A 21,674-nucleotide genomic window follows, 5' to 3' on the forward strand; every position below is an offset into this window, starting at 1 on the left:
TGTTAAAGCACCTCCTTGTAAGGTTCTGGCCGTGTGCCAAGCACCATGCCAAAAGGTTAGCTATCTAATCCCACTAACTCTTAAAAGCTTCCCCCCCCCCCCGCCCCCAGGTTGTTACAGGTACTCTCTGCATTTTACAGATGAAGATGCTGAGACCTGGGAGTGACTGGTTCACATAGCTGTTGAGTGGTGCAGCTGGGAGTCACACCCGTGTGTCCATCTCCAGAGCCCATGTGCTCAAAATCCTCAACCAGACAACACCCAGCAATTTGCCCTGAGCATCTGGTGCCCTGAGCAATGTGCCCTGAGGATCCCCAAACCTACCTTGGACGTCCGCAGGGCCCCAATGATGTGCACCAGCCGCCCCTCGTTCTCCGGGGCCACGCTGTGGATGCTGTCGGGGGACACGACAAGCGAGAGCCCCTCGGCCAGGGAGGTTGCTGTCTTCAATGCGTGGCCCTGTGAGCAAAAGGGAGTGAGGATTTCAACTCAGGTGTGGTTCAACACAGCTGTGCTTACTGCAGTGCATTACGGGAAGCATGGAGACTCATATCCCCATTTTACAGTTGGAAAACCAAGGACCAGCAAGTGGCACAGTTAGAACTGGAGCCAAGGACTCCTGCTTTCCCAGGCAGCCCTCTTCCTGCTGCACACCCCACCCTCCTAATTCTCAGCACTACTCCATGCTGGGAACAGCTGGTGCTTGTCTGTCGTGTGCCCCTTCCCCCATCTTTCTCTGCCTTCTCCCCCCGCCCTCAGTCCTTGTAGTTTATATGGGCCCTCTGTACTGCTGCCCAAAACATGTGACCCAGGCCTAGCCAATCAGAACATGGGCCCACTGCCACAGGGATTTGTTCAGAGAGAGGACTGAGACAAGCCAGGACACTGAGATACCTCTCTGCAACTGTTGCTAAATTGATTTTGGAAGAGATCAGGCTGCTAAGTTGTTGGATGTGACCCTGGAGTTGCTGGGCCACCTTTACCACCACAAAAGGAAAAGCCTGTCAAAGAAAAATCCGTAAGAGAGAAAAAGAGGCAACAGATGGAAAAATGGAGATTCCCAGTGACCCAACATGAACACCTGGATCCAGCCATGCCTGAAGCTGTTGCTACCCCAGGATTTCAGGCATGTGAACCAATTCATTCATCTTCCTACTTAGGTCAGTTATGAGATGGGTCACAGAGAAAGAATTTTGATTAATTCAGCACCATTACCCTCCCTCCCCCCTCCACCCCACCTGTTGTAAAATCTAGGTCCTGTTACCACATCTAGCCTCTGGATTCATAGCCCTTGCTTTCTAATACTGCAGGGATCCACACTCTGCACAAAAGGATGTCAAACATTTTACCTCATTGGCGAAAATTAAGTAGAAGGAGAGCAGGAAGGTCATGAGCCCCACAAACATCCCACCCGAGGTCTCGCTGAGCCGCTCCAAGAAGCCTGGCTGGGGGTTGGTCGTCGTTTTGACATGTTCTCTCCTGTTAGTCGTACTGGAATACTGAGGAAAAAAATATTTTAAAAAATCAAAATGAAACTTAGGTTTTTTAAAAAGTAAACTGAATTTTGCTATTTGTGTATACTGTTCTCACTGAGTTTCAATTATATACAGTAAAATGCACAGATATTAAGCATACTGTGTGATAGGCTTTGACAGATGCTTACCCCATTTGACTGACATCCAGATCAAGATACAGAATGTTTCTATTATCACAGAAGGTTACCTTGTGCCTCTTTCCTGCCAATATTCCCTGCTCCCCAGCCCCTAGTGGTAACAACTATTTGAATTTGTATCATTATAGATTAGTTTTGCCTCTTATAGAACCCAATATAAATGGGGCCATCATACAGCACTAGCTCTTTTTTGTCCAGATTCTGAGGAGGGTCCTCTACACTGTGGTGTATAGGGGTAGCTCATTCCCTTACATGGCCGAATAGTACTCCATCTAGGAATATACCACGTTTGTTGACTCAGTCACCAGCGCGTGGGTATTTTGGTTGTTTCCAGTTTTTAGCTTTTACAAACAATGCTTCTATGAACATTCCTGTACAAGTCCTTATGAAGACCTGTGCTTTCATTTCCCTTGGGTATTGGGTAATGAATACTAACGTAGGAGTGAAATTGCTGGATCACAGGGACGATGTGTGTTTTTAAGAAACTGCCAAACTGTTTCACAAAGAGGTTATTAGACATATATTATTAATTCAATTCGCCAAATGGTGGCTCGGCTTCCCAAGGGCCAGGCAGGGTCTTCTTGTAGGGGTGAGGCTAGGAGACCACAGGCAGCAGGGCCATCAAGTTGCAGGCACAAACAGTACTAAGCCATGCTGAGTGCTTGGTGAGGAGCAGATCCTGTGCCAAACGAGGGACCCCTTCCGGCTGCGGGATCACAGCAGGCTCCCCAGAGGAGGTGGCATTTGGTTGGGATCTCAGAGGCAGACTCTGGAGTAAGGGCATCCTTAGCAGGGGGAACTGTCTGAGCAATGGTGAGGGAAGTGCTTCCAGGAGCAGAGCTGCCTACCTGCTCTGGCTGCGTTTGGGGAGGCCTGGGTGGAGGGAAATGAGGGCAGCTAGACACATCCACGCAGGTTCATGAGAGGCCTCAAGCTCCAGCGTCAGTGGGTCAACTTTTATCCAACCAATAACAGAAGCATGGTTTGAAGTGTGTCCACTGCTGACTGTGAGTATCATCGTTAAGGGCAGAATTCCAGAGCCAGAAGGAGTGGGTTTCAATTCAAGCTATGGGACCTTGGGCGAGCAATTAACCCCTTTATGCCCTCCATTTCCTCATCAGTAAAATGGGGATAAAAATCCAGTACACAGGGTTCTGGTGAGAACCAAAGGACTTAATTATCAGACAGTTCAGTGCCTAGGACATAGGATGTGATGTACAGGCGCTAAGGGTGGGAATGTTAACAGCTTTCTTTGCAACTGACACCAAGACTGGTGCCATGGCTGGGGGGTAAGCTGACAAAAGTCACAAAGGTGTAAAGTGGCTCTGAGATGCGCACTCAGAGTGAGCCAAGGCCCTGGCACAGGGGGCGAGAGGAGAGATTCAGGTTAGTCTCTGCCTGAATAAGGCTGATGCCATATATTCTCTGACCGTCCCACAATGTCCCCAGCCCAGGCCTGCCAGAGTCCAGATGTCCACTAGATTCAGAAATGGTCTTAACTTTCCATACCACTGGGAAACATTAGTAGAGCAGTTCACTGCCAGCAGGTAGGTGACCACCAACCATCAAAATGATGACAGCGGCAACATTCCAGTCTATCACAGGCAAGCTATCACTATCCCATTACACAGATGAGAAAACCGAGGCTCATCAGTTAAGTCATCAGCCCAGATCACTCAGCCTCTAAGAGGGAGAATTAAGTTTCATATCTGGACAGAACAGAGGCCACTCTCCTACCACTTTGCTCCAAGCCTCATTCCTCACTTCTTGGGCTGTAAGGAGAGCTGAACACTGGGAGCCAGCTGCAGAGACTGGCAGGAAAAGGAGCCCGTCCTGCTATTAGCAGCGCAGCCCCAAACTTGGTAGCCAGAAGGCGTAACTTCCTGCTGGGCCTCCCCTCAGCATACATCTAGGAGCCAACGTCAAAGAGAGGAGCCCATGGAAGGCCTTGGAGGGAAGAAAGAAAGGCACGGGAGGGTGTATCTCAGTCTACGGGAGGGGTAGGCTGGGTAGTGACAGGACACACTCGGCCCACATTCCAAAACAAAATCCTAGTAACCACTGGAGGGTCTTGGAATGGAGGATGATGGTGATTTCCTCCACCCATCTCTCACTACCGGACTACTTCCCTAGCCTGAGGGAGACCCTCCAGGGCCTCTCTTCTTCCCCTTCAAGGCCATCTTTGAGCCTCTTATCTTGATGTTGGCTCCTTGATATGTGTTGAATACACACAGGTGTCCTCAGTAAGCACTCTAGGCCAAGGAGCAAAGAGCAACGAGTGATGGTATAGAGGTTGATACACAGGCCCTGAAAATTACTTGCTGTGTAACCCTGCGTTAGTTGCTCTACCTCTCTGATCCAGTGTACTCACATATAATATGGAGATGGTTCACAGTACCTCTGTCACAGGGCAGTTTTGCTGTTATACCAATTAAGAAATTTTGTCACCTCCCTGCTCCACCCCACCATCTTCAGATCTTTCTTCCTCACCGGGCCTGGTGGCTCCTGTAAACATGCACCCAGCTCCTGGATGACTCAACAAAGGTTTGGCTGCAGAAAATACCCACATTCATACACATTCCTTGGCAAAGGTCAGGTGCCAATATACCCAAGACAGTCTCTCCCCACCAGGGCCATCTGTGTCAGACTGTGAACATAGATTTTTTTTCATGTATTAAGCACCCTCTATGCACCAGGCACTGTGCTAAGCACAGGCTGACTCCCTTAAACTTCACACTAACAGATCCCACGAAGAAAAACAAACCCAGAGTGTTAGGCCACACAGCTTCTAAGAGGAAGAAACTGGATTTGCCCCCAGGTCTGCCTGACTCCAAAGCCTGCTATCTTCAGCATCTTCCCATGAAGTAGCTGGCCAAGCTGGGCAAGCGCCTTCACCTACTGGGGAAATTCTCCATCTGTAAAACATGGTATGGGGGCAGACAGGAGTCTACCTCTGGGGGCACGCTGGTCTCCTGACTGTCCTCTCCCCTGGCAGACCCTGGGTCTCGGATCATCTCTGAGGCTTTTCTAGGTGCAGCATTCACAGTTTCTAGGTCTCCCAGACAACTCCAATTGAGGCAGAGCACACTAGGGCTGTCAGTGATACAAATCCTCCTCTCCAAGGGTGTGGGGGGCAGAGAGGGCTCTTGGGGACAGAGGAGGGGCTGGAAGGAGGGTGTAACAGTCCAGGGGAGAGTGGCTAGGACACTCCAGCAAAGCAGGAGGGAGGGAGTGTCCTGGGGCTGGCAGGGCACCAGGGCTGGCTCCAGAAGCACTTTCACAGAGGAGGGGAGTGGTGAGTCACCAGACTCTCCCACACCCAGCACCCTGGTGGGAGGTGCTGTTCGGTTTGTTGAATGAATGTTGGGCTTAAATCTTAAATGGAAAGATTCCCGAGACAGGCTGGCTGCACGGAGAAACAGCCAGAAGGCTTTTGAAGGGAACCACCTTCAGCCATGGCCTCTCTAACCAAAGACACCTAGGAGGACAAGGGGCCAGGCAGTGGGGAAACGCTCCCTCTCACAATCATCCTAACTCCTCCGCTCCCAACCTCGCCCGCACCCCTTTGCAGCATCACAGCCTCGGTTTACATGCTTCCCTAGGGCGTGGGGCTCCCTGCCCGCCCGCACGGTCCAGTCGGCCACTTGATGGACAGCTCCGCCTGAGCGGTATCGGCTTCCCCACCCTTCCCGCGGACTGGCTCCCCCGGAGGTCGCGTCCAGCTCTCACAGCCCGCAAATGAGAAGCCCAAGGGCCCAGGCGGGAACTGAGAATGAAAGGAGGGGCTGCGAGAAGGCGCCTAGCACAAGGAGATCCCAATGCCGGGAACAACAGCTCCTGAGTCTCCCTCCCCGCAAACGTGCGGCCCGACGAGGAGGTCCCGACAGACCAAGAGAGGTGAACGGACGGGCTAGCTGCCGGAAAGCCGGAACAAGGGCATGCAGAGGGAGATGGGGCTGGTCGCACAGACGAGGGGCCGGCAGGCAAGATGGACCCAGGAGGCCCCTTCGGGGAGAGGGGGAAGTATGGGTGGGGTCCGGCCGACCAGGAGACACTCACGTTCGTGGCCATGGTGGGACCCGGCTGGGCGCTCACCGTCGCTCTGCTCAGCTACGGAAGGGGTTAACGGTCTGAGTGCAGAGCCCAGCGGTCTCTCGCCCGACGAGAAGCTGCGAAAATCCGCGTGAATCCTAGAATCAGGGAGGACGCGCAAAAGTTGCCGCCCCGTGAGCCACAGCTTTTCTGCTCATGCGCGCCGCAGGGCCTCCTGGAAAATGTAGTCTGGGATCAGGCGCTTTAGCCCCTAAGTTGCAACACGCACCGTACCTCATTGATGCGCCTGCGCACTGCAAGTCATTCCGGGATATGTAGTTCCACTGCCTTGAAGAGTCACCGACCAGCGCGCGGCTTCCTGGGAAATGTAGTTCCCGGCTGACTGGGGCCGGGGTAGGGTTGGGAGGGCGCAGAAGCAGGCGCGCGGCGGGCAGGCCTGGAGGGGGCGGGTCCGCGTGGGCCTCGGAGCCGCCCGCCCTGCCTGAGAAGAGGTCACAGCGTGAGCCCGCCGCTGCCTGTGCCGCCGCCACCCCTATCGCTGCGAGGTCTGAGCGCCGGGGCTGCAGCCATGGCCTACTGCCGGCAGGAAGGTAGGCAGGGCGGGCTGCCATGGAGACCGGCCTACGAGGGCCTGCAGGGGCCAAGCGATTTTGCCACCCCCGCGGCCACGCAGGCCCCGGCGCCCCGCGACCCCTCTGCAGGCGCGGGAGACCCGATGGCGCGGCCCGGGGTACCCTCTTCGGGATCCTTGGGAGGGCTGAGCGGTGGGGTCGCCACCTCCGTTTTGCGGATGAGAAAACCGAGACTGGGAGGAACGAGGCTGGTCCAAGGTCACTGTGAGACTCGAACCCGGACCTCAGAAGGACCAGCACGTGGGAGATTTCATAAACTAGGCCAAGGGGGCACGGGAAGTGCTGAGCACGCTTCCTTTGGCTCGTAATTGGGAATTTATTGTTTTTACTATCGCGCTTACCACCCACCACCCGTGTCCATTTGTACGCGCCTTTCAACCGTCCCTCCTGAAAAGTTGCCACTCGGGTTAGGGGCTGTGCTGGAGTGGTAAAAGTGCCACCCACGTGGACATATACTGAGCCCCTACTACCGTACCAGACACTGTTCAAGAGTCTTTATATGGCTTTTTTCATTGATCTCGCAGCGATTTTTAGAAATATAAGTGAGGCTCTGTTACCCACATTTTACCAAAGAGTGGACGTTAAAACACAGAGGTGACTTGGCCTAAGGCAAGTACTTGACCCCTGGGTCAAGTACGTGTATCCTGGAGCTGGGGTTCAAGCTTCATCAGTCTGATCACAGAAACTGCACCTTTCAGTCTGGTGCCCCCTGGATTCCAGGGAGCTCTCTGCTAGGACCGCCCCTCCCCCGGCCTTTCCAACAAAGTGCCCATCTCCTCTGCCTATCTCCTCTGCTTCATCTGTTCTCACCTCTACTGAGGAACCCAGGAGTCTCTTGGCTGGAGTCCCAGGGCCTCCCCACACACTGGCACTAACTAGCTTTTTGTCCCTGAGCTGTCACCTAACCCTTCCAGGCCCCAGTTTCCACTCTTGTAAAATGGTTTTCATTCATTCAGCAGATACTCACGGGCATCTTCTCTGTGCCTGGCAATTATGGTGGACACATGAGAATGTAAAACTACAAAGAGAGTTGGAGCTCACTCAAATTCTTTGGTGACTAGTCAGTCTGATTCCCTCAGTTTAATTCAGGGAATCTGAAGACCAGAGAAGGGGATGACCTACCCAAGGTCATACATCCGATTAGAAGAACAGCTCAATCTAAAATATCAAGCCTTTCCCCCAGTACCTCATTCTCCTAATAGAACCACTCCTTTCCTGGGTCATAAAGCCATAATACTCACTGATGTCTCTCCTGGGTACTCTTTTTATTGATTAATAATTGTGCCATGAACAAAAGTCTTCTGCCCTCACTATTTTGCTAGTAAGTCTCTTGTTTTTAATTTTCTTTCTCTGGGTTTCTGATTTACTTCACTTAGCAAATAATTTTGAGCTTTTTCGGTATAATGAGGCTGTGCCAGATGAATAAGGCCTCTCCTTGCCCGTGAGGATATCTAGGAATCACAGGTTCTTTGGGAAGGAAAGGCATTTTCCATTCTGCCACCCAAAACATGGATCTTCATCTTTTCCTGGGTCAAAGATCTCTCTCTTAGTTTGGGGATGAGAATTGAAAGCCCCTGCGTGGCCTGGCTCCAGCCTGACTTCTAACTACCCCGTCACTGTTGAGCTACACTGGTGTCTTAGTTGTTCCTTTGCCTGGTACCTCTGTCCCCCAGCTCTTCCCATGGCTGGCTCTTCATTCTGGGTTCTGAGTGAGTCACTTGCCTCAGCAAATTTACTTCAGGGGTTCCCCCACCACCACCACCCAGATTTCAGGTTAAAAGTTTTGATATCCAAGTGTTCCACGGCGTGGACTCAGCCTCAGTCCCTGGCCTTAGACCACCCACACTTTCTGTATTAGTGCCACACTAATCCTTTCTTTACTTCCCTCTTTTCTGTTGCTGTCTGCCTTCTCCAGTGCCTCAAGAAACATTTATTGAACACGTGTGGTGTACCAGCCCCTGAGCAGGGGCTGGTGAGTGCAGGTGACATCATCTGCTTCATGGCTTTGGGGAAGAGATGGGCTCTCCATCTGGGTTGGATCTGCTGAAGATTTTGACATGTACAGATCCCGTGCATGTTCTGTTCCTCTTTCTGGGGGAAATGAGACCACTTATCCAAGGTTGTTTTGTTTTGTTTTATTTTGTTTGTAATCTCCTTAATGGTAAGAACCATTCTGTCTTCCTGCTTTCTCCTGAGGTCTTCAGTTTGGTTTCTCCTTTCATTTGTTCAACAAATATTGATTACCCACCATGTTCTGGACACTGTTCTAGGTTCTGGGGATACTACAATGAATGGAATAGACAAATCCTTGCCCTAGAAGAGCTCATACTTCAGTGGGGGAAACAGGGAGTAAGCAAATACATAATATGTTAGGTGAGGAAAAGTGCTTTGGAGAAAAGGCAGGCCAAGGGAGATGGGGAATGGTCGGAGAAGGCGGCATCTGAGCAGGAGGTATGAAAGCAGGGAGAGGGTGGCTGTGGGGATATCTGGAGGGTGCTCCCGGAAGTGAGGACAGCCTGGGCCCAGGCCTAGAGGTAGGTGTGCCCCCAGTGTGTCTAGTAAAGGCAACGAGGTGTGGGAATGGAGGGAGCGAGTAGTGGGAGATGGGATCTTGGCGGTGAGGGGGTGAGGGGTGCAGATCTTTCTGGCTGTATCTGAAGGTAGAGCCAACCAGATTTGATGATGGAGGTTGAGAGAAAGGAATCAAGGATGGCTGTACAGAGAGTAAAAAGGATGAATTGGGGGTGTCTTGGTATCCAACTGTTTAATCAGACTTCCTGTTCTCAGTGTTTCCCTTAAGTCCTGCTTTCGGAGTGGGCCCTGGGGCCCCCGATTCCTGACCCTTACCGGGGTGCTAGGGTGAGGATGGATTGTCTTCTAGCTGACTTCCCCTCCTTGTGACTTTGGGTTCAACTTTGTGTTAAGTCAGAAAGCACTCGCTCTCAGCTTGCCCACTTCCCAGACTATCCTGACCTCTCTAGCCTGTCGTCGTCTCTTTTTTTGGCCCTTTTATCCTTGTCATTTAATGCCTTTTAACAAAATTCCTGTCCTTTGAGTGGGATTTCAGGTGAGAGCAGAAACTCCTTTCACCTCTTTTGTTTAAGCAAAGTCTCATGATTCTTGCCCTGACCATGGGAGGAAGAGAGGCTGAGCTGCCGGGGGACGAGAAGGTGCCTGAGGTCACAGCTGTTACGTGCTTATGCTCACGTTTGAACCCCAGGCCTAAAACTCTGTGATGCCGATGCCACTGAGCCAGACCTCCCGAAGCGGGTCTTCTATCTCAGCCTTAGAGCTGTGCTTCTGTTCTTTCTACAGATGGTTTCTAGCCCTTAATGTTATTTGTCCATGAAACAAAAGGAGCTCCATCTGGAAACCAGGACTGGGGATGCAAAGATACATCCCTGCTTAGAAACCACAGTCAGATCACCCAGGGGATCTTCTTCCTGCAGTTTTATGGTACGAATGTGTCCCCCCAGTTTCATAGGTTGAAATCCAAACCTCCAAGGGTGATAGTATTAGAAGGGGCCTTTGGGAGGTGCTTAGGGAATGAGGGTGGAGCTTTCGTGTTTGGGATGAATGCCCTTATAAAAGAAGCCCCGGAGAGATCTCTAGCCCCTTCCACCCTGTGAGGACACAACGAGAAGGCAGCTGCTGTGACCCAGGAAGGGGCCCTCACCAGAAGGTGACCATACTGGGGCCTTGATCTTAGACTTGCAGCCTCCAGAACCGTGAGCAGTAACTTTCTGTTGTTTTTGAACTACCTCAGTGGTGGTAGTTTGTTCTAGCAGCCTGAATGGACAAAGACACCTATCCAGGGTAGGAAAAGTGCCACTCAGGGAGGCTTGGAATCCTCACTTTCTCTGCCAGCCAGCTCAGCGGGACTGTTCGCCCCACACTTCATTTCTGTCAGCGAAGCCTCTAAGACTTAGGTGAAGTCACCATAATCAACTAAAGGTATCGATAAACTTCAACCTAATTTAAAATGTGTAAGTAAACATCCACTAAGTAAAATGACTGGTAGAAGAGGCAAGGAGCAGCAAGATCCAGGACTTTGCTCTCAGGCTCTTGGATCCGAAGGATGGTCCAGATGAAGCTATTTTTGCTCGTGTAATGACAGAACGTGGGTGCCGAACGTGGGTGCCGACAAGGACACCAAACCTCAGTCAAGGACCCAGAGGGGCTGCATCGTGCTTTGGTGCGAATAGCAGGCAGACAGGCCTTAGCTTCTTGTACACTTACCAGCTGTGTGGCCTTGGCCGGACAGAGGAATTGAGGAACCCAACCGTGGAGTTCACGGTCAGGGACAGGACTGCATTTCAGCACACGGAGAGAGAGCTAGTTTGACAGGCAGGAAGGAGCTGGTCACAGGACGGCCGAACCACGGGTGGACTGGAGGCCCAGTCCGCGAGCATGCCAAGGGTCGGCTGTCCTTACTGTTCGTTACCCCATGTGGGAGACCCTGTGGAGGCATGAGAAGGGTGCCTTCCCTCTGTCCCCTGAACTGTCTTCTCTGGAGGTGTTGCTCTGCTTTTAGCCCCTGTACTTTCCTCAAGCCCCTTCCGTAAATACTCCAGCTTGGTGTGGGCCCAAACCTTTTTCTTTGGTTTCTCTTAACAAGCCTGTGATGGAACTTTCCTAAGTGTAAAGGGAAAAGAACTGAGACAATCAGCGAAAATGCCAGCAGCTCCCAGAGAGCCAAACTTCAGCAGGCCCAGCCTCTGCCCCCATTGTAGCTGACTCACTGCAGGCCTCTGAGGAAGGCCCTGCCCGAGGGCCAGTGGGGATGTGACCTGGAGAAGGCACTTCCCATGCCCTTCCAGGTGAGGCCCCATTGTCCCACATCTCCTGGGTGAGAATGGGTAGTCAGTAGGTTTGTTGCATTTGTCCTTGCCCTTCACCGGGTGGCTACCCAGGAGCTTAGAAGAAAGCTCCTGTTCATTCACTCAGCGAACATTCTCTTGATTCTCAGCTTCTTGGGGCTTATTGTACAAAACATTTATTCCTGCTGCAAGCACACAAAGCTCTCAGGACAGTGTCTGAGTCATGCTAAGTACCCAGTGTTAGCTATTGTTTTTATTCTTGTGTGTCCTGGGGGTGGGGGGTGGGGGCAGTGTGGGTCTGGGTAAAGGACCTCCACAGCGTGGCCTTTGGAAACACACAGAGCTGGGTTCAAATTCCAGCCTGGTGTGGGCTCAGGTACATCCACTTCCCGTAGCCCTAGGCTTCCCACCGTAGAATGGGGCTCCTGCTGGCTCCTCTCAGGGTAGTGATGGGATGGCAGGGGCTAGCTGACACGCGGGACCCAGAGAGGGGCCGGCCTCAGTCTGCCCTCCAGGAACAGCAGGGGAAACTGATGACATGCAGTGTGTGGGGTGCTGAAGACAAAGTGCTCCCAACCACAACAGGAATATCAGACAGACTGTGGTTAGCTGATGGCCACAGGTTCTAGGAAGGTGAGGTGTGTGGACAGCTGTAAGGTGTAGGGGAGAGAGCCGGGAGGGTGTCGGATAGCAGAGGTGCCTGCCTTGCCCTTTCCAGCTGGTTGACTTTGAGTAACCACTCTCTCTGGGCTTGGTTTTCTATTGTATAAAAAGCCTCGGATGACACTCATACCAGTTCAGTCAACACTGATTCCCGTTCCTGTGCCTATGCAGCCTCCCATGAGGAGCTTCTCCTCACACAGCATGCATTTGGCTCCCACCAGCCTGGAGGCTCAGGACCCTCGCAGCCAGGCACATACGGCCAGGGGGCTCTGGCCTGATCGAGGTTCGCATGAAGAGCTGGCTTCCTGATGCTGGTCCTTGCAGGGCCTCGGTCCTGACCCTAACACTCAGCCTATTATGTTTAGGTTGGGTGATTGTTCTAAAACATAACTGCAGATTGTTACAGAAGTTGATAACATCAGCACTTCGTAAAAATCCGCCTCCCGCCCCGCCCAGTCATTCCACGGGTCGGGAAATCTCCCCAGGCCTTGGGGGCCATGGGGAACCTCCGTCATGTTCCCTACCACCATGACCCCTTCTTTCTGGCCACGATTAGGGGCCAAGAGGCCAGAGGGAGTCTTGATTGTGGGCACTCTCAGACCACCTGTGTGCCCAGCCTTTCAGGCAGGTGACTGGGATATTTTTGCACAGGGCATCTTCTCGGACACACTTCGGTGGCTGCATCAGCCGAGTGGGCTTTGGTGGGCTGCTGGCCAGGCACCCACATCACTGCCCTCCCTTCTTGTCAAAGTTCTCAGTCTCCTCAGACTTCATCTGCACTCTGCATGCTGCGGGTAAACCCTTACAGGGCTGGAAGCAAGTCTTTCCCTGCATGCCTTTTTCCTGCCCCTTCCACCCCTTCCCTGCGCACATGCACTGGAGCCCTAGTGGAGTGGAGCGGGGTGCCCAGCGGCAGGCACTCCGAGGCCCTAGTGAGTCTTCTTCATTCCACTAGAGTCGTCTGAAGGCTGACAGCTTGCAGCTCCCTGCTGGGCCTGAGGAGGAGGGGAGACGGCGGCAGGTTGATGAGGCCTTCATAGGTTGATGGGACATAATGGGGACAGTCCGAGCACCATGGGAGTTCTGAGATGAGACTGCCCCTTTCTTGATGGGAAGAAGGAAGAATTTGTTGCACAACTCTGTTATCAGCAAATCTGGGGACTAAAGCAGCTGCATTTCATTGGATCAGGCATTTTGTCTCTTACCTTGAGGGTGCATACGGCATCTTCTTCCTTACCCATGACCTTGGTGGAGTTTTTGTTCCAGTTGTAGGCACTCAGTACAAGTGGCTGCTAGACCACACACAGAGTCAGTGAAAGAACCCAGGAAGGGCAGTTTGATGGTCACCTCGCTTTGGGGTTTTGCATAGGACAGTCTTAAAACTTGCTTTTTGTGGTTTCTTTTTTTTTTTAATTTTTTAAATTTATTTTTATTTTTTTATTTTTTTTTTTTAGCTTTTTGTGGTTTCTTTGGGTTTGGGGCTGTTTGGCTGCTCTTGAGTAAAATGTTTCTTTCTCTATTCTCCAAACACTAGGGAAGGATCGAATCATATTTGTGACCAAAGAAGACCATGAAACTCCAAGCAATGCAGAGCTGGTGGCTGACGATCCCAACGATCCGTATGAGGAGCACGGTAAGTGACATGGTCCTCCCAGGGACCCATGGACCCTTCCTGGGGAAAATGTCCATAATAGTTTTCCCATTTTGTCCTGGCCAAGGTTGGGTTTTCAGGTGTCCTTCCCAGCCATGGACTATCTCCAAGGACAGTGCTTTCTAGCCCTCATGCTGATGCACTCCCCTGGCTATTAGGCCAGAACCTAAGTTTCTCCTGAATTGAAGTCTTCTGTCTAAGTTTTACATGGACTGAGTTGGTTGGATGCTTCCCGATGATGAAGGTTTAGGCCAGGGTTGGGGGGTGGCCATGGATTCCAGCGTGGCAGGCGGGCAAGGATCCTGCACAAAAAGCTCACTCGAGATTGAGGGACAATTTTCCAGTGGCAGGATCCAGCTCACCTAGTCAGAACTGTTGCATACAACTTATTAATGGTCAGTGATCTTTTGGGCCTGGATGCCATTCCAAAGGCTCTAGACTGCTGGGCTCGCTGGAACTTCCCTGGTGTGTGTAAGACTGACCAGTGTGTGTGCAGGATTTATAAACAGTCCGTATCGTAAACAGTACTCAGTTGACCAATCTAAAGCCATTTCTGACACCCGTGATGATAATTAGCAACCCTTCCAGTGCTGACTGGTGGTAAATGTGGTCGAAAGAGTTTGCAGCAGCAGCCCATGGAGTGTAGGCTCCCGACTGGAATTTTTCAGATGCTAATTGAAGCGTATGTTCTCAGGCAGAACGTCTTACTGCTCCAGGGGGTGAGAGTCAAGTCCAGGCTGCGTGTTGAGAGCACTCCGTTGGAAATGGTGGGAGGCACAGGTCTTCTACGAGAAAGGCAGCTATGGGAGTAATCTTGAATCAGCACTCTGGCGAAGAAAAACAAGTCGCCTGTCAGTTCCAGTGTTCTGCCTCTCTTGAGGTCCATATTAGTTAAGCACATTTTGTGGGGCCTACAGAACAAATCAGGCTGGATTTTGTTTGTCTCATGGCGTTTTAAAATGAAATGTGTCTCTGCTGAGCCTGTGCATTCGCCTTCAGTTCCTGCCAGGCCTTATCATCCCTCTTGTTTTCTGTCCTACCTGCTCTGTCATTTATAATAGATCTGCTTGGACATAGAGGGATTTGCCTTTGCAGCCCCTTATAGTGAATGATTGTACCAAGAAGCATATACAACAGAGAGCTCTGGGACCCAGGTTCTGAGCTCTCAATGGCAGAATCACTCAGCAGACTAAGTAGGCCACCAATTCATGCCAGCCGCCTGCGTCCAAGCACCCCAGTTCTGTGGCTAAGATAGCATTTGTTGCGGCTTAGAGTGCCATTAGAAAGGTGGCAGGAGTAATTTTCATCCACTCAAAAAGACTGGGGAGGGCCTTAAAGATCACCTGGTCTGGGGGAAAACTGGGGGTCCAGGAGGAGGTGAGGACTGGCCAAGAAAGTGGCAGGGACTAGAACTGCAGGGTTTTGATTGTTTGTTCCAAACCTGCTGCATCTGAGCTTAATTTTAAAATGTTGACATCTGTGTGTGTTTACATTTTGTCCTTGAAATGCAAATTGGCTCCCAAAGCGCCCTCTGGGAGGAGCTACCTCATTCTAGCATGCCTTCCCCTGAGAAATAAGGAAGCATAGACTTCCTGCAGACCTGGGCTGTTATTTTAAAAAGTTGGTACTACTATTTCATTTGGAAATTGGCTGTGCAGGTTTCCTGGTCTTGAGCCTTCTGAGGGCAGCATTTGTATACAGGCCTGGTCTTATTGCACTTTGCAGATACCACGCTTTTTACAAATTGAAGGTTTGTGGCGACCCTGCTTGAAGCAAGTCTGTTGGTGCCATTTTTTCAACAGCATTTGTTCACTTCATGTCTCTCTGTCACATTTTGGTCATTCTTGCAGTATGTCAAACTTTTCTGTTATTGTATATGTTATGGTGATCTGTGATTGGTGATCTTTGATGTTACTATTGTAACTGTTTCTCGGGTGCCATAAGCCATGTAAGATGAGGAATTTAATCGATAAATGTGTGTTCTGACTGCTCCACCGACTGGCTCTTCCTTGTCTCTCTCCTTCTCCTTGGGTCTCCCCATTCCCTGACACGACAATACTGAGATTAGGCCAGTTAATAACCCGACAGTGGCCTCTAAGTGTTCAAGTGAAAGGGAAAGTTTGCAGCCTCTCATGCCACATCAGAAGTTAAGAAGTCATCGAGCTTAGTGAGGAAGGCCTGTCAAAAGCCAAGATGGGCTGAAAGCTAGGCCTCTTGCACCGAACAGTTAGCCAAGTTGTGAACGCAAAGGAAAAGTTCTTGAAGGAAATGAAAAGTGCTACTCCAGTGAACACACAAATGGTAAGAAAGTGTAACAGCCTGAATGCTGATATGGAGAAGGCTGTAGTGGTCTGGAGAGAAGAGAACACCAGCCACAACGTTCCCTTAGCCAGAGCCTAATGGGGAGCAAGGCCCTAACTCTCCGTAATTCTGAGAAGGCGGAGAGGTGAGCAAGCTGCAGAAGAGAAGTGTGAAGCTAGCAGAGGTGGTTCTTGAGGTGAAGGAAAGAAGCCGTCTCCATAACATAAAAGAGCAAAGGGAAGCAGCAAGTGTTGATGTAGAAGCTGCAGCACGTTACCCAGGAGACTGCGCTGAGATCGTTAATGAAGGTGGTTACACTAAACAACAGATTTTCAATGCAGATGAAACAGCCTTCTAGTGGAAGAAGATGCCATCTAGGACTTTCAGAGATAGAAATCAATGCCTTCTTTTGAAGCTTCAAAGGACAAACTGACTTTCTTATTAGAGGCTGATGCAGCTGGTGACTTGAAGTTGAAGCCAGTGCTCACTTACCATTCCAAAAATCTTAGGGCCCTGAGGATGGGCCTGGATGACAGCACATCTATTTACAGTGTGGTTTACTGAATATTTTAAGCCCACTGTTGAGACCTACTGCTCAGAAAAGAAAGATTCCTTTCAAAATATTACTGCTCTGTGACAGTGCACCTGGTCATCCAAGAACATTGGTGGAGATGTACAAGATTGTTTTCATGCCTGCTAACACAACATCATTCTGCATTCCATGGATCAAGGAGTCACTTTGATTTCAAGTCTTGCTGTTTAAGAAATACATTTCATAAAGCTATATAGCTGTCATGGATAGTGATTCCTCTGGTGGATCTGGGCACAGTCAATTGAAAACCTTCTGGAAAGGATTTACCATTCTAGATGTCATTAAGAACATTTGTGATTTGGGGCGCCTGGGTGGCTCAGTTGGTTAAGCGACTGCCTTCGGCTCAGGTCATGATCCTGGAGTCCCGGGATCGAGTCCCGCATCGGGCTCCCTGCTCAGCGGGGAATCTGCTTCTCCCTCTGCCCCTCCCCCCTCTCATGTGCTCTCTCTCTCTCTCTCATTATCTCTCTCAAATAAATAAATAAAATCTTTAAAAAAAAAAAAACATTTGTGATTCATGGGAAGAGGTCAAAATATCACCATGAACAGGAATTTGGAAGAAGCAGATTCCAAGCCTTGTGGAGGACTTTAAGGAGTTCCAGACTTGAGGGGAGCAAGTAACTGCAGATGTGGTGGAAATAGCAAGAGAACTAGGATTAGAAGTGGAGCCTGAAGACGTGACTGAACTGCCTCGATCTCCTGATCACGCTTTAACTGATGGTTGCCGGGGGGGGGAGTGAAACGGCTGAGAGTGATTAAGAGCACACTTACCTTGATGAGCACTGAGAAGGGTATAGAGTTATATGTTACACACCTGGAACTAATATAGCGCTGCATGTTAATTGTATTTCAGTTAAAAAACTTTATCAGGTGAGAAGTTGCTTCTGATTGATGAGCAAAGAACGTGGTTTCTTGAGATGGAATCTACACCTGGTGGAGATGCTGTGAAGATTGTTGAAATGACAACTAAAGAATATGACATAAAGCAGTGGCATGGTTTGAGAGGATTGATTTCAATTTGAAAGAAGTTCTGCTCGGGGTAAAATGCTATCAAACAGCATCACATGCTACAGAGAAATTATTTGTGAAAGGAAGAGTCCACTGATGCAGCAAATTTCATTGTTGTCTTATTTTAAGAAATTGCTGCAACCACAACCTTCATCAGTCAGCAGCCATCAGCCTCAAGGCAAGACCTTCTGCCAGCAAAAATTTATAACTCACTGAAAGCTCAGATGATGGTTAGCATTATTTAGCAATAAAGTATTTTCAATTAATATATGCATGTTGTTTTTATACATAATGCTATTCACTGAATTCACTGTGGTGCAAACATAGCTTTCATATGCACCGGGAAACAAGAAAGTAATTTGATGTGCTTTATGCGATACTAGCTTTATTGTGGTGTCTGGAACCCAACCCACAATATCTCTGAGGTGTATCTGTAGGTTTCCAGCACCATGCTGGCCTGTGTAGGGAAGAGGTGGTGAGATGTGGGGGGAGACAGCTTGGGCTCTGGGAATCCTTTGGGCCCTGGCTGTAGTCCTGACTTAGACCCCACTGAACCACAAAATCTGTGCAAACTGGGATTTGTAGTACGTATTGAAGAAGGTTGTCAAAAAGGATTATGTGTTTTACCACAGATAGTGTGGTACTTGAGAGTGTGCCCAGCAGCTATTGATGGTCTAGTGGTGAACTACCTGCTCGGGGTGCAGTATCCATTGACATCTCCCCTGTTAGCCCATTTTACAAGTAAGGAACTGCAGTAGCAGATCTTTTGATCGTTGAAGTTTCCTGAGCTAGAATGAAGAGATGGGGTTCAGCATAGGCCTAGGACTTTGGACACTAACTCAGAGTGCCACCGCTGGGTACTTGGTTAGAGTGAAAAATTGTATAATTTCACTGGGCATTTTAGAGTCTTACAGAGTGCTCCCGGTCCTACAAAAGACTCATGTGAGAAACTTCTGTATGAATCGTATTTCCCTGTCTGTTACAAAGCTGGAAATGAAGTCATCATCTTGAAAGCATTTTAGAAAACCAGGAAATACTATTTAGATGTGAATAAGGTTCAAAGACAAGAAAATGTAAAATTCAAAAGTAAGGGGGCCTATAGAATATTGCAACTGAATGTCAGTCTGTAGTTGCACCCCTCCCTGAAACACACATGCTGTTTAGCCGTTGGGTTAGTATGGTTAATATCCCTCTAGGTTTTCTCACTGTTACAAGACTAGAACCACACCATCTGGTGTGCCACTAGCTTTTTCCTTATACAACATGTCTTGGATATCTTCCCGTCAGTGCAGAAGGCTCAGCCTCCTCTTTACCAGTCCTCACACTGGGCTGAGCTTCTGAGAGCAGTTGCAGAGCCAGAGGGGCTTGAGGGGGCAAGGTGCCTTTTTTGGAGGCAGAGGGTGGTCTGGTCCTGATCATTTGAATGGAGCAGAGCAGAGAGCGAAAGGAGATCAATACCTCAGCTCCTTAAAGTGTTGGGGCTTTGAAAAAGCTTCTTGCTAACCAACCCAATGATGGTTTCTTCTTTGGATTAAATGGTTTCCAGTATTTAGCTCTTGGAGCACACAGCCAGAGCCATGGGAGGTGGCTGAAAATATAGATCAGGGTAGAAAGTTGGCATTGGTGGCTTCTCTCCAGCCAAGCCAAGGGACGCTGTGTTTGCACAGGCATTTGAACCCAATCCAAATTGAGAGGTAGGCAAGGGCCTACCAGGCAGCAGTTCTGTACCTCCCAAGTATCTTTCAAGGACTGGACTTGGTTTTGCTTTTTCAGAAACCTTCGAGATTCTCTCTCACATTTTCCTTGCCCATTTTCCCGTTCTAGGATTGATCCTGCCAAATGGAGACATTAACTGGAACTGCCCGTGCCTTGGGGGAATGGCCAGTGGCCCCTGTGGGGAACAGTTCAAGTCAGCCTTTTCCTGCTTCCACTATAGCACAGAGGATGTCAAGGGGTCAGACTGTGTAGACCAGTTCCGGGCCATGCAGGAATGCATGCAGAAATATCCCGACCTCTATCCCCAGGAGGATGAGGAGGAGGAAGAGGAAGAGAAGAAGCCAGCAGAACGTTTAGAAGAGACAGCTGCCACTGAGGCCACTGCAACCAAAGAAGAGGAGGGGTCAAGCTAATAAAGGCCACAAGGCACTGGGCTCCAGTCCTTCTGCTTCAGAGTGATATGAACCTTTTGCAAAATGCCTTTTGGTCATTCTCCGAGAAAGTGTTTCCTCTGTTGTTCTGTGCACTATAATGTACAAAATAACTTATTTTGATGATCAGGGATCTTGGTCCTTTGAATACACACTGGAAAAAATGTATGTGTGTCTCACATAAACCTATCAGCAAATGTAGCTGTTACTCTTGAATTCTCTTCTCAGATTACCCTGAATTTTGCCACTTTGAAATAATGTGCTGCCTATGCTCAGCAACCACAGATGATTATTTGGGACTGTCTTGTGAGTGAGCTGATTTATTCTGATTGATTATATCCCTTTTAGTAGGTTTTTATACCCCTTTGGGAAATGAAATAGAAACAAAAACAGCTTTCTTTCAAAATGCTGGAGTGGGGCCATTCCTAACACAAGAAGCCAGCTGATCAGATACTTATTTCTCAAGAACCATCTTGACCTTGAGTATATGAGGAAGGTACCATATTTCATTTCTGATGCATTTGGTTTCCATTTTTACGTTGAGCTCCAGGTTTTCTGTGTTTGGAAATTGGAGCTTTAGACCCTCTAATTCAAAATCCCTTTCCGAGTGAAGAGAAAGGCTGGTTTTGCTGTTCTCGTTATTCCAAAAGCCCTGGTTTGGGGCCTGTGTTCACACTGGCTCTGTGTCAGCCTGTTTAGATGCAATGTTCTTGAGAGGTGGGGACCTAATTGTTACCAAAGTAGCAGCCAAGAGAAGAAATGGTGTGAATTAAGTAGTCAATTAAAGGAAAATGTGATTTTTACCTGATGTTGAGTATGTCCTGTGTTTTTACTAATTACAAATATTTTTGATATAAGGAAATAGAAATATGAAAAATTCCCTAAAATTCCTCCTTGAAGATACTGGTAAGCTGGTTTGAGTCTTAAAATTTTCTGTTGAATTCCTAGCAAGCCAGTTGTTTTTGTCAATGAGCAGATCCTTCATCCAGATACCACAGTTAATTTGTGAGGCTGGGAAGGCTCTTCCCATCTTGAAGATAAGGAACTGCAGCCCTCACAGGTTAAGTAACTAGCCCAAAGCAACTGCAAGGCAAATTTCAGGCCAGGGTGTAGTAATACCTCGTTTGTCCCTGGTGTATTATCTATTCCCATGTAAAAAATTACCTTAAAACTTAGCAGCTTGAAACAAACATTTATTATTTCACAGTTTCTGTTGGTCAGGGGTCTGGGCACAGCTTACCTGGGTCCATGGCTCGGAGTCTCATGAGGCTGTGATGGAGGTGTCAGCCACGGTTGTGATCATCTCAAAGCTTGACAGGCCTTCCAAAATCACTCAGGTAGTTTGGGGCAAGATCCAGTTCCTTGTGGGTGCTTGGGCTGAGGGCCTCAGTTCCTCACTGCCTACCTGCCAGAATCCTCCCTCAGTTCCTGGTCACAGAGGCCTCTGCTTAGGGCAGCTCATAACATGGCAGGCGGCTTCTGTGAGAGCAAGTGAGAGAGCAATACGGAAGCTCTCAGAAGAGCTTCTGTGACTCAGAATCACAGTGATTTGCACCAGCTACCTACACACAGTGTTTTCTGTCTGTGTTTTGTTATTTTGCGATGCAGGCCAGTGCAGCATATCAGCCAGGCTTCTTAGCAGAACATTGTTCTGTTCATTTTTGTTCTCAGTAAGTTCTATGATCATACAGATTTTAACTTAACATTTTGGTAGGCCATAAATGTTATTAAAATAATAACATTTTAATAGCCCAAACTATTAGGAAGTAGCCCTTATATAAAAATAAAAGCCTTCTCATTCACCTGGAAGAACCAAAGAAAAGTCACATGCATTAGATAATTTCACACATAACTTTCAAGAGCTGCTATAGGCCCAGAATAGTAATTGTAGAAATTACTTGTTAGTGTGATATAAGTAGACAGACTTTTTCCTCTAATCAACCAAAGGGGAGAAAAACAGCGCATAGTTTGTCAAAATCGGGCATTAAGAAGACAGAGTAGGGCTGTTCGGTGCTGGGTGCAGCCTATCAATAACCGGTGTTGTGGCTGGACCAGCCCTTATCATTCTTATTATATGTTTACAAGATCCCCTGTAGCAGTAACCACCAGGAAACTGGGAAAAAAAAAAAAAAAAG

The 21,674-nt window shown here is 49.1% G+C and overlaps 2 protein-coding genes across 3 annotated transcripts in view; one reads left to right on the forward strand and one right to left on the reverse strand.

Moving 5' to 3' along the window:
- The window catches only part of TMEM43 (transmembrane protein 43), a 17,917-nt gene extending 11,929 nt beyond the window's left edge, over positions 1-5,988 (reverse strand). Inside the window, exons 1-3 of the mRNA XM_025884661.2 lie at positions 5,732-5,988; positions 1,350-1,499; positions 325-459 (exon numbers count right to left, since the gene is read on the reverse strand). Coding sequence (XP_025740446.1) covers positions 325-459; positions 1,350-1,499; positions 5,732-5,743 — 297 coding nt within the window. The 5' untranslated portion in view covers positions 5,744-5,988. The remainder of the gene's footprint in view (positions 1-324; positions 460-1,349; positions 1,500-5,731) is intronic.
- Positions 5,426-20,347, forward strand: CHCHD4 (coiled-coil-helix-coiled-coil-helix domain containing 4). Of its 2 annotated transcripts, none has more exons than XM_073901714.1 (3): positions 5,426-5,569; positions 13,375-13,473; positions 19,217-20,347. In XM_073901714.1, exons 1-3 carry the CDS (start codon positions 5,491-5,493, stop codon positions 19,519-19,521), a joined length of 483 nt encoding a protein of 160 aa, XP_073757815.1. In that variant the 5' UTR covers positions 5,426-5,490; the 3' UTR covers positions 19,522-20,347. The 2 variants fall into 2 exon arrangements, with proteins under 2 accessions (XP_073757815.1, XP_025741453.1); XM_025885668.2 differs by lacking the exon at positions 5,426-5,569 and adding an exon at positions 6,089-6,315.
- The last annotated feature ends 1,327 nt before the right edge of the window (positions 20,348-21,674 follow it).

This window comes from Callorhinus ursinus, unplaced genomic scaffold (assembly GCF_003265705.2).
Source record: "Callorhinus ursinus isolate GAN/ISIS: 27379988/994484 unplaced genomic scaffold, GSC_fseal_2.0 scaffold15, whole genome shotgun sequence".
Taxonomy (NCBI): Eukaryota; Metazoa; Chordata; class Mammalia; order Carnivora; family Otariidae; genus Callorhinus; species Callorhinus ursinus.